Raw genomic sequence first — 15,734 nt, 5'->3', positions numbered from 1 at the left:
CAAAGTTACAAGTTACTTCTTTCAACCATTTTAATTAAGTCATGAAATAACAACAATTGCATATATATCCTGATCATGTTTTATTTGATATCTCACCCTTTACTGTAAATTAAGCAGAAAAAGCTAAAGGAAGTGATTGGGTGTTAGATGTGAGTAATACTGGGGTTAAAGGTCACTGAATACACTCCTGTCTCTGTCTCAGCTCTGACTCAAGACAAGTCCCCTATCGGTTTCAATGTGTCTATTCTTTCTGACCTCGTCATAGTATTCAGTCTGAGTGGGGTTATTTCACAATACACAACCAAACACGCTGTTCAGTTTCCTGTGTGTCACCGGAGCATGACAATGGAATTCATTCCCCAACTTGGTAATTGTGGTCAGCTGGTCAGTCACACTGTAGTTACTATATCACAAAATGAGAATACAAAAGTATTTGACAGTGTTGTGCACAACTTCATTATATTCTTATGTAGGCTACACATTACACAACATTCGTTTGAAATTCTGAACTGACAGAGTTTATGACGTGTGTGACACATTGGCCATTCATTGCTACAACACCTCTCCCGATGCAAACAGACTAATTGCAACAACAGCTGATGCCCGCAGTAGACTTCCATACATACTACTAAATGTGCGTCTCTGAGTGTAGCACTCCTCCTAAAGGTCATTTCTTCTGTTGTATCTTTCAGGGGTTTTTCAGCAAACGACTGAAGGGATCCATAAATCGGACGAAGAGTCAGACCAAACTGGACCGCAACACCAGCTTCAGACTGCCCTCCCTGAGACCTTCAGAAAATGACAGGTAGGCTATTCAATTCTCTCCTTCCATTTTTTTATGTTTCAATACCAAGGAACTGAATCGCCAATTCACATCTCTTTTCTTAATTCTGCCTCTCTGGGCGTGGATTTAGGCCTATCTACTGATCCTAATTTGGTTATTCATTTTTCACCACAAAAGTATATCCTCTTAGATGATATTGTAGATGTAAAAATGTGGAAGAGAGGCGGGGGGGCAGTGACAAGTCAAAGTAATGACAGAGGGAGCATCTCCTGTGGTGTATTGTGTGTAACACAAAGTGCAGGTACTACATTAATATGTAATAACCTGTCTGAAGTGTGGGGTTCGTTACCAAGGTGCTAGTTTATTATACAGCGTTTGTACAGCCTTTTAAGAAGATAGCCACATCTTACCTTATGTTCCCATCCATTATCAGTCCTGAGTGCTATTCTGAGAAATCTGTCTTTGATTCCAGGATTATAAGCCTGTGAAATAATGGCCTTACTGTAAGCCTGACTGCTTTCTTCCCTCCCTCGCATGCAGTCAATATAATAGGACAATTGGGCATTGTTGTATCCGTGCATGTGAGACCAAGACCAAGCCAACTGTAATCCACAGTGAGCTTCCTCCCTCCGTTGGTCTGAACAGTGGGCTAATGTTGATATATTTAGGGTTCTCAACGCTCCAGTGAGTTTGCTGAACAGTATTGGTTTGAGGAGGGGGGCAGAGGGGCAGCAGACAGTAGGCAATGTCAGTGAGTTGCCTGCCCCCCTCCTTCCTCCTCCCCCTGCTGGTCCCTGTCTGGAGGGCTTCCTCTTTGCTCTGAGGGGCGGTTTTCCCCATGCTGGGCTCTTTGCTGCCTGCTGAGGGCCGTGCCGACCGTGTTGATATGCAGCTCCATGCGCCAGGCAAAATATGCAGCGTCTACCATTACACAGATACTCACTCACTCTCTGACTGTTCTGTGCAGATTGTAGACTACAGAGTTAGTGATGAACAGGCTAGCGGCCATATAAATAAGTACTGTATCTATCTATGCTAGTGGCTGAGCGGGTAGCTGGTAGGCTACGTGCGTATAGTACTGTCAGCTTTCCTCAGGCTGACATGACATCTGTCACTGTGTAGGGCTCTACGCCCACGTGGATGACATCTGCCTGCCCCGTGAGCCAGAGTAGTGAAAGTGGACTTTAGAGGCATTAGAGCCAAAAGGAGTCAGGGATAATGGTCAGAGCTGCAGCCTCTCTCTGCCATGGTTAACTAATGTGAGTGACTCCCAGTAAGGACCATACAACAGCATCAGCATGGCCACCATGGCGACCAGCGCCTCCTCTTCACTCTTAAGGAGAGCCAGGAATTCCCACCTGCCCAAGTCGCTGCGCTTCAGGTAGGGCAGCATCATATAAATAGAATTAGAACTCATTCTAGTTCTGTGGACAGCATGTCTCCTACTTGTTAGAGAACGATGAGCTGAATGACCAACGCATTGTTTGCTACATTTATAATGATCTGATTGGTGACAATCCTGTCTTTCGTTTTTATTTGATGTAGATGGGACATGTTTCCTCTGCTGTAAAATGTGATGTTTTGTTGTTTCATACAATAATACACTGTTTTTGTCCCATCTGAACTGGCTAAATTATAGAAATTAACTGCAGTTACAACATGCAATATCATGCCAGGTTGAATTGTATGATCAGTTCAGAATCAGATGGCAGCATTTTGTTAATTCAAGGACCTGGTCACAGCTGAGTAAGTTCCTATCCTTCCTCCCAGCAGACGTATCGGGTTTCCATCCTAATGCAGTGGACATGGTGAGGACTGGCAATCTGATTAGATTTCAAAAGACTTTGAGGACGGGGGGCAGTAGCACCTTTTTAAAGAGATCAGACTCCCTCAGCAATTTACTTAAGTGTTTGCGTTTTGCTTTTTCACCACAAATGCTCTGCGATGAATTTCAGTATGTAGGCTAGTTATCCACTTCTGTACTGATACAAACACTGATTGTTCTTGACATAATGCATCTTTCTCATGTTCTCATAAACAGTGTTATGAGACGGCTCAAAGCACAACAAATTACCTTACCGCCCACAATGTGTTTACGACTTTAGCCTAACTCTGACGCACAGGTACAGATCTGAATAAATACCCAGGTTGTGAATCACATAAGTAGCATTGTTGAATGTATGCATCTGTGGCATCGATCGCTGGATTGAGAGGGCAGATCTGTTTCTGCCCAAATCCTTAATCTGGGTTTACATAATTCAGTTGGCGAGGCAGGTTGAGATGGCTGATGCCAGGAGATTACGGGGGCACATACAGTGAGGGGAAAAAAGTATTTGATCCCCTGCTGATTTTGTACGTTTGCCCACTGACAAAGACATGATCAGTCTATACTTTTAATGGTAGGTTTATTTGAACAGTGAGAGACAGAATAACAACAACAAAATCCAGAAAAATGCATGTCAAAGATGTTAAAAATTGATTTACATTTTAATGAGGGAAATAAGTATTTGACCCCTCTGCAAAACATGACTTAGTACTTGGTGGCAAAACCCTTGTTGGCAATCACAGAGGTCAGACGTTTCTTGTAATTGGCCACCAGGTTTGCACACATCTCAGGAGGGATTTTGTTCCACTCCTCTTTGCAGATCTTCTCCAAGTCATTAAGGTTTCGAGGCTTCAGCTCCCTCCACATATTTTCTATGGGATTAAGGTCTGGAGACTGGCTAGGCCACTCCAGGACCTTAATGTGCTTCTTCTTGAGCCACTCCTTTGTTGCCTTGGCCGTGTGTTTTGGGTCATTGTCATGCTGGAATACCCATCCACGACCCATTTTCAATGCCCTGCCTGAGGGAAGGAGGTTCTCACCCAAGATTTGACGATACATGGCCCCGTCCATCGTCCCTTTGATGCGGTGAAGTTGTCCTGTCCCCTTAGCAGAAAAACACCCACAAAGCATAATGTTTCCACCTCCATGTTTGACGGTGGGGATGGTGTTCTTGGGGTCAGAGGCAGCATTCCTCCTCCTCCAAACACGGCGAGTTGAGTTGATGCCAAAGAGCTCGATTTGGTCTCATCTGACCACAACACTTTCACCCAGTTCTCCTCTGAATCATTCAGATGTTCTTTGGCAAACTTCAGACGGCCCTGTATATGTGCTTTCTTGAGCAGGGGGACCTTGCGGGCGCTGCAGGATTTCAGTCCTTCACGGCGTAGTGTGTTACCAATTGTTTTCTTGGTGACTATGGTCCCAGCTGCCTTGAGATCATTGACAAGATCCTCCCGTGTAGTTCTGGGCTGATTCCTCACCGTTCTCATGATCATTGCAACTCCACAAGGTGAGATCTTGCATGGAGCCCCAGGCCGAGGGAGATTGACAGTTATTTTGTGTTTCTTCCATTCGCGAATAATCGCACCAACTGTTGTCACCTTCTCACCAAGCTGCTTGGCGATGGTCTTGTAGCCCATTCCAGCCTTATATAGGTCTACAATCTTGTCCCTGACATCCTTGGAGAGCTCTTTGGTCTTGGCCATGGTGGAGAGTTTGGAATCTGATTGATTGATTGCTTCTGTGGACAGGTGTCTTTTATACAGGTAACAAACTGAGATTAGGAGCACTCCCTTTAAGAGTGTGCTCCTAATCTCAGCTCGTTACCTGTATAAAAGACACATGGGAGCCAGAAATCTTTCTGATTGAGAGGAGATCAAATACTTATTTCCCTCATATAAATGCAAATCAATTTATAACATTTTTTACATACATTTTTCTGGATTTTTTTGTTATTCTGTCTCTCACTGTTCAAATAAACCTACCATTAAAAGTATAGACTGATCATGTCTTTGTCAGTGGGCAAACGTACAAAATCAGCAGGGGATCAATTACTTTTTTCCCTCACTGTATGCCCTCTGTAGAAGACACAGGCACAGTGGATGGATGTGTGCTAGTTAATAGTGAGGCGGCTGCAGACCTGAAAGAAAAGGACAGAGGAGTCTGCTTTCTCTCTCCTCTGTTACTACTCCTATTACTTGTTCCAATGGGTAGGCATCAGCACATCCCACTCCCTTGTGTGTGAGATTTTGTGTGATCCCCTTTATAAGCTTCTGTTTTTCAAAATATCAGTCTAAAGACTACCTGGTTGATAACTTTGTTGTGACACTGTACAAGCAAGATAACGAGGAGAAAATGACATCCCTTTATATATGGGGAACTCAAGCAATCATGCTTTGTAAACATGTTGCATGTTGCAAATCTGAGATGTAGGGTGTGTTCCAAATGGAACCCTATTCAGCCTAGTGGTTGGAGCGTTGGGCCAGTAACCGAAAGGTTGCTGGTTCGAATACCTAAGTCGACAAGGTGAGCAAGACACTTAACCCTAATTTGCTCCAGGTGCGCTGTACTACTTTGGCTGACCCTGTAAAACAACACATTTCACTGCACCTATCCCTTGTATGTGACAATAAAACATATATATACAGTACCAGTCAAAAGTTTGGTCACACCTACTCATTCAAGGGTTTTTCTTTATTTTTACTATTTTCTACATTGTAGAATTATAGTGACGACATCAATGGAAGTCCCAGAGTTAACTCTGCTGCAGAGGATAATAATAATAATAATATGCCATTTAGCAGACGCTTTTATCCAAAGCGACTTACAGTCATGCGTGCATACATTATTCGTTTTTTGTGTATGGGTGGTCCCGGGGATCGAACCCACTACCTTAGCGTTACAAGCGCCATGCTCTACCAGCTGAGCTACAGAGCTAAGTTCATTAAAGTTACCAGCCTCAGAAATTGCAGCCCAAATAAATGCTTCACAGAGTTCAAGTAACAGACACATCTCAACATCAACTGTTCAGAGGGAACTGTGTGTATCAGGCCTTCATGGTCAAATTGCTGCAAAGAAACAACTACTAAAGGACACCAATAAGAAGAAGAGACCTGCTTGGGCCAAGAAACACGATCAATGGACATTAGACCGGTGGACATGTGTCCTTTGGTCTGGAGTCCAATTGGAGATTTTGGGTTCCAACCGCCGTGTCTGTGAGACGCGATGTGGGTGAACGGATGATCTCCGCATGTGTATTTCCCACCATAAAGCATGGAGGAGGAGGTGTGGCGGTGCTTTGCTGATGAACACTGTCTGTGATTTATTTAGAATTCAAGGCACACTTAACCAGCATGGCTACCACAGCATTCTACAGCGATACACCATCCCATCTGGTTTGGGCTTAGTGGGACTATAATTTGTTTTTCAACAGGACAATGACCCAACACACCTCCAGGCTGTGTAATGGCTATTTTACTACTAAGAAGAAGAGTGATGGAGCGCATTTGCATTTAGCTTTTGCATTTTAGCAGACGCTCGTATCCAGAGCGACTTACAGTTAGTGAGTGCATACATTTTTCAGTGCTGCATCAGATGACCTGGCCTCCACAATCCCCCGACCTCAACGCAATTGAGATGGTTTGGGATGAGTCGGACCGCAGAGTGAAGGAAAAGCATCCAACAAGTGCTCAGCATATGTGGGAACTCCTTCAAGACTGTTGGAAAAGCATTCCAGGTGAAGCTGGTTGAGAGAATGTCAAGAGTGTGCAAAGCTGGCTATTTGAAGATTCTGAAATATAAAATATACTTTGATTTGTTTAACACTTTTGTTTACTACGTGATTCCATTCATAGTTTTGATGTCTTCACTATTATTCTGCAATGTAAAAATAAAGAAAAACCCTTGAATGAGTAGGTGTGTCCAAACTTTTGGCCCAAGCAAGTTTCTTCTTCTTATTGGTGTCCTTTAGTAGTGGTTTCTTTGCAGCAATTCGACTATGAAGACCTGATTCACACAGTCTCCTCTGAACAGTTGATGTTGAGATGTGTCTGTTACTTGAACTCTGTGAAGCATTTATTTCGGCTGCAATTTCTGAGGCTGTTAACTCTAATGAACTTATCCTCTGCAGCAGAGGTAACTCTGGGTCTTCCATTCCTGTGGCGGTCCTCTTGAGAGCCAGTTTCATCATAGTGCTTGATGGTTCTTGCGACTGAACATTCAAAGTTCTTGAAATTTTCTGTATTGACTGACCTTCATGTCTTAAAGTAATGGTGGACTGTTGTTTCTCTTTGCTTATTTGAGCTGTTCTTGCCATAATATGGACTTGGTCTTTTACCAAATAGGGCTATCTTCTGTAAACCCCCCCCACACACACACACAAATTAACTTTTAAGAAGGCACACCTGTTAATTAAAATGCATTCCAGGTGACTATCTCATGAAGCTGGTTGAGAGAATGCCAAGAGTGTGCGAAGCTGTCATCAAGGCAAAGGGTGGCTATTTGAATAATCTCAAATCTGAAATATATTTTGATTTGTTTAACACTTTATTGGTTACTACATGATTCCATATGTGTTATTTCATCGTTTTGATGTTTTCACTATTATTCTACAATGTAAAAAATTATAAAAATAAAGAAAAACCCTTTAATGAGTAGGTGTGTCCAAACCTTTGACTACTTTTGACCAGAGCCCTATGAATGTTGTTTTATAGTTGTATGTAGGCCATGATGCTTTAACCCAGACATGGGCCACATAATTAATGAAGACTATTTGCCAGGCCATTGTGGCCAATAGCAACAGACAGACAGTTTGTTTTCTCAGCATGGTATCAAGATAACGATGCCTCAATTCTCCAAATGCCTCAAAATACAAACATATTTAATTAAGGCTATGGACATTTAGAATAATTGTTACGTATTTGACACTTTGCAAATTTCCGGTCTGCTGAGCGCAAACTTGAACATTGTGAAAATTCTGTGCAACTTCTGCCGCTCGTTTACTGTGAACAATGAGGCTGTACCCGCTTTAAGTTAGTTATAACGGTGGCCAAGTAGGCTACTGTGGCTATTTGATCATAATTTAGGCCTATCAGAGTGGCCTACCATAAAAAAACAATGGAGAAAATGCATCCCATAACATGGAAATAGCTGTTCTATCATTCAGCCTACAGTAGCAGCCAATGTGTGGTGTTCAATGTAGGCCTACATTCCATGAGATTTGTAGGAATTTATCCACTTGTCCTTCAGACAAGAAACTACTTTACCAAATACAATTCATTATTATTCCCATACCATTATGACAGAGAATCAGACAAATTATGTTACCCTCTGACTATTGGCTACTTAGCTTGTTCAAGCCTGTCTCAAAATACAACACTGCCCCAAAATACAACACTGCCCCTTATAGGGAAAAAAAATCTTTACCTGACTTGCTTTTCAAAGCTGGCTGGAAATGCACACGTTTTGTGCTCTTGTAGGAAACAACCACTCCCCCATTGCTGACTAGAAATGAGCTATAACTGGGCTAATAACGCTACAACGCTCGTGACCAATGTTCGCTCTAATTGTTTGGGGCACTGAGCAAATGTTAGGTCTTGTGTTGCATTGTATTGTGTTGTATGATGCAAGAAACCACTTTACAAAATACAATTCTAATTACCATACAGAGAATGAGATAATGTAGGCTTATTTGCATATTCAAGCCTGTCTCAAAATACAACACTGCCCCTTTAATTAAGACATAAGCTTTTTACCTGACTTGCTTTTCAAAGACGGCTTGAAATGTAGCCTACACGTTTTATGCTCTTGTAGGAAGCAGTAACTCCCCATTGCTGACCTATACTTATCTATAACTGGGCTAATAACTTGCTAACTAGCAAAGAATATCAACAAATGTTCACACGCGTGGCTCTGAACTGATCTGAAAAGTGCATTCATTCACTCACGGGTGATCGAAAGACCCCTCGAGGGCTACCCGCCAATAGAATTCTACTCCTTTGCGCTCTGGCTCTGCCTACAACAAAATCACAGACTCAATCTTGGTTTTGGTTTGTTGCATTGAAAAGGGGCTGATATAATGTTTTTTAGATCACAGAAAAAACGTAGATCTATATAGTGCAAACTAATGGGATGAATTCAATGAAGTTCAATCTCTTGCTTCTCTGCGCGGCCTGGCATTTCTTCTGCGCGGCAGTTCTGGAGGAGGTGCGGGAGCTGCGCGCCTGCGCATGAGCGCAGCTTAGAGGGAACATTGCCAATGACCATACTATAGTTAGAATAACACACATCATGTTGAAAGGGCCTCTCAGAAGGGCATTGAATGTCTCTTCTTTTAACTGTTAGATTTTTCAAACTAAGTTTCCCTAAAATAATGACTAAGATTTGCCTCTCTTCTCAGACAGTCTCCCAGACAAATCTATTGTTATTACGGTATACAGCTTTATTTTATTACAATAATGCCTCCAGACTACTTCCTTCTAAATTGTCTCACTGTCTTCGATAACTCGTAAACACACCATTGATTGTCTGGAATCTCTTACTTTCTTTCAGACACTCGAGGGTGCGCTGTAGTTCAGAATAAACAGCTTTAACTGCTTTCAAATAATCTTTGGTATTAACCACCGCTACTGCCTACTTAGTTGTTTTCTAAAGAATGAATGATTACCAGCAACTGAAAGTGACAACCGATCAGAATCTAATTGCGACGATCTGTCCATGGGAATTACTATCTATCCAAGCAATATTGCTTGTATATTACCCTTGCAAATGAATACATTTCTGAGATATTTCTTGGTGATGTTATACTACCATAGGAAATGCTCATTTACACTGAACAAAAATATAAATGCAATATGCAACAATTTCAAAGATTTGACTGAGTTACAGTTCATATCAGTCAATTGAAATACATTTATTAATCTATGGATTTCACATGACTGGGATTACAGATATGTATCTGTTGGTCACAGATACCTTAAAAAAAGGTAGGGGTGTGGATCAGAAAACCAGTCAGTGTCTGGGGTGACCACCATTTGCCTCATGCAGCGCGACACATCTCCTTCGCATAGAGTTGATCAGGCTGTTGATTGTGGCCTGTGGAATGTTGTCCCACTCCACTTCTATGGCTGTGCGAAGTTGCTGGATATTGGGGGGAACTGGAACACGCTGTCATACACGTAGATCCAGAGCATCCCAAACATGCTCAATGGGTGACACATCTGGTGAGTATACAAGCCATGGAAGAACTGGGACATTTTCAGCTTCCAGGAATTGTGTACAGATCCTTATGACGTGGGGCCGTGCAATATCATGCTGAAAAATCTAAAATGTAAATGAAAGATGCAGTGATGACGGCAGATGAATGGCACAACATCAGGCCTCAGGATCTTGTCACGGTATCTCTGTGCATTCAAATTGCCATCAATAAAATGCAATTGTGTTTGTTGACCATAGCTTATGCCTGCCCATACCATAACCACCATGGGGCACTCTGTTCACAACGTTGACATCAGCAAACCGCTCGCCCACACGACGCCATACATGCTGTCTGCCATCTGCCCGGTACAGTTCAAACCGGGATTCATCCGTGAAGAGCACACTTCTCCAGTGTGCCAGGTTAGCATTTGCCGACTGAAGTCGGTTACGACGCCGACCTGCAGTCAAGACCCTGGTGAGGACGACGAGCACGCAGATGACCTTCCCTGAGACGGTTTCTGACAGTTTGCAGATTCTTCAGTTGTGCAAACCCACAGTTTCATCAGCTGTCCGGGTGGCTGGTCTCAGACGATCCTGCAGGTGAAGAAGCGGATGTGGAGGATCTGGAATGGCGTGGTTACACGTGGTCTGCGGTTGTGAGGCCGGTTGGACATACTGCCACATTCTCTAAAATGACGTTGGAGGCGGCTTATGGTAGAGAAATGAACATTAAATTCTCTAGCAACAGCTCTGGTGGACATTCCTGCAATCAGCATGCCAACTGCACGCTCCCTCAAAACTTGAGACATCTGTGGCATTGTGTTGTGTGAAAGAAACTGCACAGTTGAGTGGCCTTTTATTGTCCCCAGCACAAGGTACACCTGTGTTATCAGCTCCATGATATGCCACACCTGTCAGGTGGATGGATTATCTTGGCAAAGGAGAAATGCACACTAACAGGGATGTAAACAAATTTGTGCACAAACTTTTAGAGAAATAATTTCTTTGTGCGTATGGAACATTTCTTGGAGCTTTTACAGTGGGGAAAATAAGTATTTAGTCAGCCACCAATTGTGCAAGTTCTCCCACTTAAAAAGATGAGAGGCCTGTAATTTTCATCATAGGTACACATCAACTATGACAGACAAAATGAGGAAAAAAAATCCAGAAAATCACATTGTAGGATTTTTAATGAATTTATTTGCAAATTATGGTGGAAAATAAGTATTTGGTCAATAACAAAAGTTTCTCAATACTTTGTTATATACCCTTTGTTGGCAATGACACAGGTCAAACGTTTTCTGTAAGTCTTCACAAGGTTTTCACACACTGTTGCTGGTATTTTGGCCCATTCCTCCATGCAGATCTCCTCAAGAGCAGTGATGTTTTGGGGCTGTCGCTAGGCAACACGGACTTTCAACTCCCTCCAAAGATTTTCTATGGGGTTGAGATCTGGAGACTGGCTAGGCCACTCCAGGACCTTGAAATGCTTCTTACGAAGCCACTCCTTTGTTGCCCGGGCGGTGTGTTTGGGATCATTGTCATGCTGAAAGACCCAGCCACGTTTCATCTTCAATGCCCTTGCTGATGGAAGGAGGTTTTCACTCAAAATCTCACGATACATGGCCCCATTCATTCTTTCCTTTACACGGATCAGTCGTCCTGGTCCCATTGCAGAAAAACAGCCCCAAAGCATGATGTTTCCACCCCCATGCTTCACAGTAGGTATGGTGTTCTTTGGATGCAACTCAGCATTCTTTGTCCTCCAAACACGACGAGTTGAGTTTTTACCAAAAAGTTCTATTTTGGTTTCATCTGACCATATGACATTCTCCCAATCCTCTTCTGGATCATCCAAATGCACTCTAGCAAACTTCAGACGGGCCTGGACATGTACTGGCTTAAGCAGGGGGGACACGTCTGGCACTGCAGGATTTGAGTCCCTGGCGGCGTAGTGTGTTACTGATGGTAGGCTTTGTTACTTTGGTCCCAGCTCTCTGCAGGTCATTCACTAGGTCCCCCCGTGTGGTTCTGGGATTTTTGCTCACCGTTCTTGTGATAATTTTGACCCCACGGGGTGAGATCTTGCGTGGAGCCCCAGATCGAGGGAGATTATCAGTGGTTTTGTATGTCTTCCATTTCCTAATAATTGCTCCCACAGTTGATTTCTTCAAACCAAGCTGCTTACCTATTGCAGATTCAGTCTTCCCAGCCTGGTGCAGGTCTACAATTTTGTTTCTGGTGTCCTTTGACAGCTCTTTGGTCTTGGCCATAGTGGAGTTTGGAGTGTGACTGTTTGAGGTTGTGGACAGGTGTCTTTTATACTGATAACAAGTTCAAACAGGTGCCATTAATACAGGTAATGAGTGGAGGACAGATGAGCCTCTTAAAGAAGTTGATACAGGTCTGTGAGAGCCAGAAATCTTGCTTGTTTGTAGGTGACCAAATACTTATTTTCCACCATAATTTGCAAAGAAATTCATTAAAAATCCTACAATGTGATTTTCTGGATTTTATTTTCTCAATTTGTCTGTCATAGTTGACGTGTACCTATGATGAAAATTACAGGCCTCTCTCATCTTTTTAAGTGGGAGAACTTGCACAATTGGTGGCTGACTAAATACTTTTTTTCCCCACTGTATATCCTCAACATAAAGACAGGATTTTGAGCATATGTCTTTCCCCTGGGTACGTCACTGAACAAAATGGCCCTCGTCACTAAAGTGAGTTAGATTTCTTGATCCATGATTCTTAAAGTCATCTGACATGTGGCAATTATGTAAGGCTACTGTTATTATATCATAATGTGGCTATTATATTATGCATTTTGTGTTGTGCATTTACAATAAGCATGTGTGATTTGACTGCACATTGTCAGTGATTGTATCATTTGGCTAATGTCCCCCTCTCCTACCATGTGGCTATTATGTAAGGGTCTATTTTTGTGTAATGTATTTTCAATTATCATGCATAAATGCATGAAGCATTTTAATATTGTTGCACTTTGAACATCCAAATGAATGGTTTGCCAGTTGGAACGCATACAGTCCTTTGATAAACAACACCTTCAGCCAGTGACTTCCATTCCCCTCCACTACCTGTAGTGTTGTGCTCTGATGGAAAGCCCAGGTTGTTTTGTCCAAGGTGTTTGTGAGCACAGCAGCACATCCTCCCTCCGTCATCCCCTGCTGCTGCTTTAGAGAGTCAAGTCTCCTTGTAGGGGCATCCCTATGGAAACTGTCTCAAGGGGCCAATGGATTGGCCAGCCCAGGTCCCTGTTTACCACCTGTGAATCAAAGGAAATCTGCAGCAAGGAAGAGGGAAGGGCATTGGAGCTGCTGGTCCTTCTTCACTTTTCAGCATTTCATGGGGGTAGAATGAGGAGTTGAGACTGTATGGTAGAGGCAGTAGAACCAAGGACAGCGGACTAGAACAGAGAAAAGAAGAGAACCGTCCCAAGGGAATGTATTGAGCTACAGAGAGAGAGATGCTCTGGGGATATTCCTTCAAGTGCCTGTTTAGATGTTTTTCGTAGGTATTACTGCTTCCTGAAATGTTCTAGTGAGTGGTTGGATGCTGGAATAGTACGGACAAAGCTTGAATTCCTTACAGAAAGACAACAGCTGGTTGTGTTGTGTTTTGGGATAACATGAAGGCTACAGCAGCGATTCTCAACTGGTGGGTGGGGAGGTTTTGAGTGGTTCGCGGGTGTCTGAAAAGAATGTAAACATTTAAAATACTCCGGTCTGAACTTAAATGACTTTAACCAGGTAGAAAGTGTGTAGAAATGATAATGAACTTACATTTTTTAAAATAATTTAATCTCTGAACAACTTTTCTTCAATCACAGTATTTTCAATATAGAGCTATTAGCAGCGCCATTTTGGTTGATTTTGTGGTCTCAAACCAGAGTTTATTAACATTCTTCATCAAGAATATGGGCAACATTTTATTATTGACAATGAATGAGGTGGGAAAGTTGTTCCCTTGTCATATAATTGCTCCATTTACTATCAATATAGCATTAAAAATAGTTTTCCATATTGTATTTTTGTCAATTATTTTTCACGATGCAAATATTGGGTCGCGACTGAGACAACCTGGTTCAATTTGTATCCCGAGGCAAAACCAGTTGATAAACATTGGGCTACAGTATATACATTTTTCAGGGTCCTCCAACTTTCTGTATTGTTTTAGTGGCCATTTCATTTCTGTGGTATACCTAGTGAATAATACAACTAGTCAGTGGAGGAGTCCAAGGTCTTTTGACACATTTTGGGATTTAGAGCCTCAGAGCAGGTTTCTCTGCCATGCTTTGAATGCTCTGAATGAAAAAGTTATGTTGTAAACTAACCAACTGCCATGTTTTTGTCTTCCAGATCCCGAGGGCTTCCTAAGTTAAAGGAGTCGTGTTCTCACGAGTCCCTGCTCAGTCCGGGCAGTGCAGTAGAAACCCTGGATCTGGGAATGGAGGAAGATGTCTATGTCAAACCTCTCCACAGTAGCATATTGGGACAGGAGTTCTGCTTCGAGGTAAGTCTAAACAGTAGTTAGTCTTGTTCGACTACTTTGATAAAACTTTAAGCTTTTAGCAAGTAATGGAAGAGCACACCCCTGATGATGCATAGTGAAAAGAGCACACTGACAAATTGCAAATTATTATACTACTTGGTTCATTTAGCTTACTGGTTTAACAAGGCTATATTGTTACATTTTGTTACAGAACAATATTACTGTATGCTCTTTGTCATTGATAAAAAATCACAGGTGATGTAATGCATTAGAAGGCCTTGTTAGTTATGCTCCTCATGCTTCTGTATCTGTCTTTTCCAGGTGACCTACTCAGGGGGAAGTAAGTGTTTCAGCTGCTCCTCAGCCGCAGAGAGAGACAAATGGATGGAGAACCTGAGGAGGACGGTCCAGCCAAACAAGGTGAGACCAGAGACATGGCCCGCATCCCAAATCGCACCATATTCCCTTCAAAAGTAGTGCACTATGTAGGAAATAGGGTGCCAATTGGGACATAGACATATTGATGCCATTTACATTGTCCTAATGCTAGTTAATGCTACAGTGACCTCCTCTACTTCACTTCTTGTTCTTTTCAATTTCATCTTAACAATGTCAGTTTAGGGTCACTGTTCCCCCCATTGGATTCAGTACTCATTTGATATCTTCCCAGGACAATTGCCGACGAGCTGAGAATGTCCTCCGGCTATGGATCATCGAGGCCAAGGACCTGCCTCCCAAGAAGAAGTACTTCTGTGAACTGTGCCTGGATGACATTCTATACGCCCGCACCACCAGCAAAACCCGGGCTGACTGCTTGTTCTGGGGGGAACACTTTGAGTTCTACAGCCTGCCGTCTGTCCGTAGCATCACCGTGCACATCTACAAGGACGTGGACAAGAAGAAGAAGAAGGACAAGAACAACTACGTGGGCTTGGTCAACATCCCCATCGGGGGGGTGACAGGAAGGCAGTTTGTGGAGAAGTGGTACCCCGTCAGCACCCCCACCACCAACAAGGGTAAAGGTGGAGGCCCCTCCATTCGGATCAAGTCCCGCTTCCAGACCATCTCCATCCTGCCCATGGAGCAGTATAAGGAGTTTGCAGAGTTCATCACTAACAACTACACCATGCTGTGTTCTGTTCTGGAGCCAGTGATCAGTGTGAAGAACAAGGAGGAGATGGCCTGTGCCCTGGTTCACATCCTACAGAGCACCGGACGGGCCAAGGTAATCAAATCAAATCAAATTGTATTTGTCTCATGCGCCGAATACAACCTTACCGTGAAATGCTTACTTACAAGCCCTTACCCAACAATGCAGTTCACGAAATAGAGTTAAGAAATATTTACTAAATAAACTAAAGAAAAAATAAAACACAATAAAATAACAATACCGAGGCTATATACAGGGGGTACTGGTAC

General features: G+C 42.8%; 1 protein-coding gene across 6 annotated transcripts in view; it reads left to right on the top strand.

The window, feature by feature from the left end:
- Positions 1-15,734, top strand: part of LOC121535202 (ras GTPase-activating protein nGAP) — a 114,656-nt gene that overhangs the window by 80,008 nt on the left and 18,914 nt on the right. For all 6 annotated transcript variants that reach the window (XM_041842027.2, XM_041842025.2, XM_041842024.2 and 3 more), the window contains 4 exons: positions 693-805; positions 14,183-14,336; positions 14,637-14,735; positions 14,986-15,540. In XM_041842027.2, the coding sequence (XP_041697961.2) occupies positions 693-805; positions 14,183-14,336; positions 14,637-14,735; positions 14,986-15,540 (921 nt within the window). The remainder of the gene's footprint in view (positions 1-692; positions 806-14,182; positions 14,337-14,636; positions 14,736-14,985; positions 15,541-15,734) is intronic.

This window comes from Coregonus clupeaformis, chromosome 21 (assembly GCF_020615455.1).
Source record: "Coregonus clupeaformis isolate EN_2021a chromosome 21, ASM2061545v1, whole genome shotgun sequence".
NCBI classification, from domain to species: Eukaryota; Metazoa; Chordata; class Actinopteri; order Salmoniformes; family Salmonidae; genus Coregonus; species Coregonus clupeaformis.
Note: the sequence above shows the minus strand (reverse complement) of the source record. Positions and strands in the feature narration are given on the sequence as shown.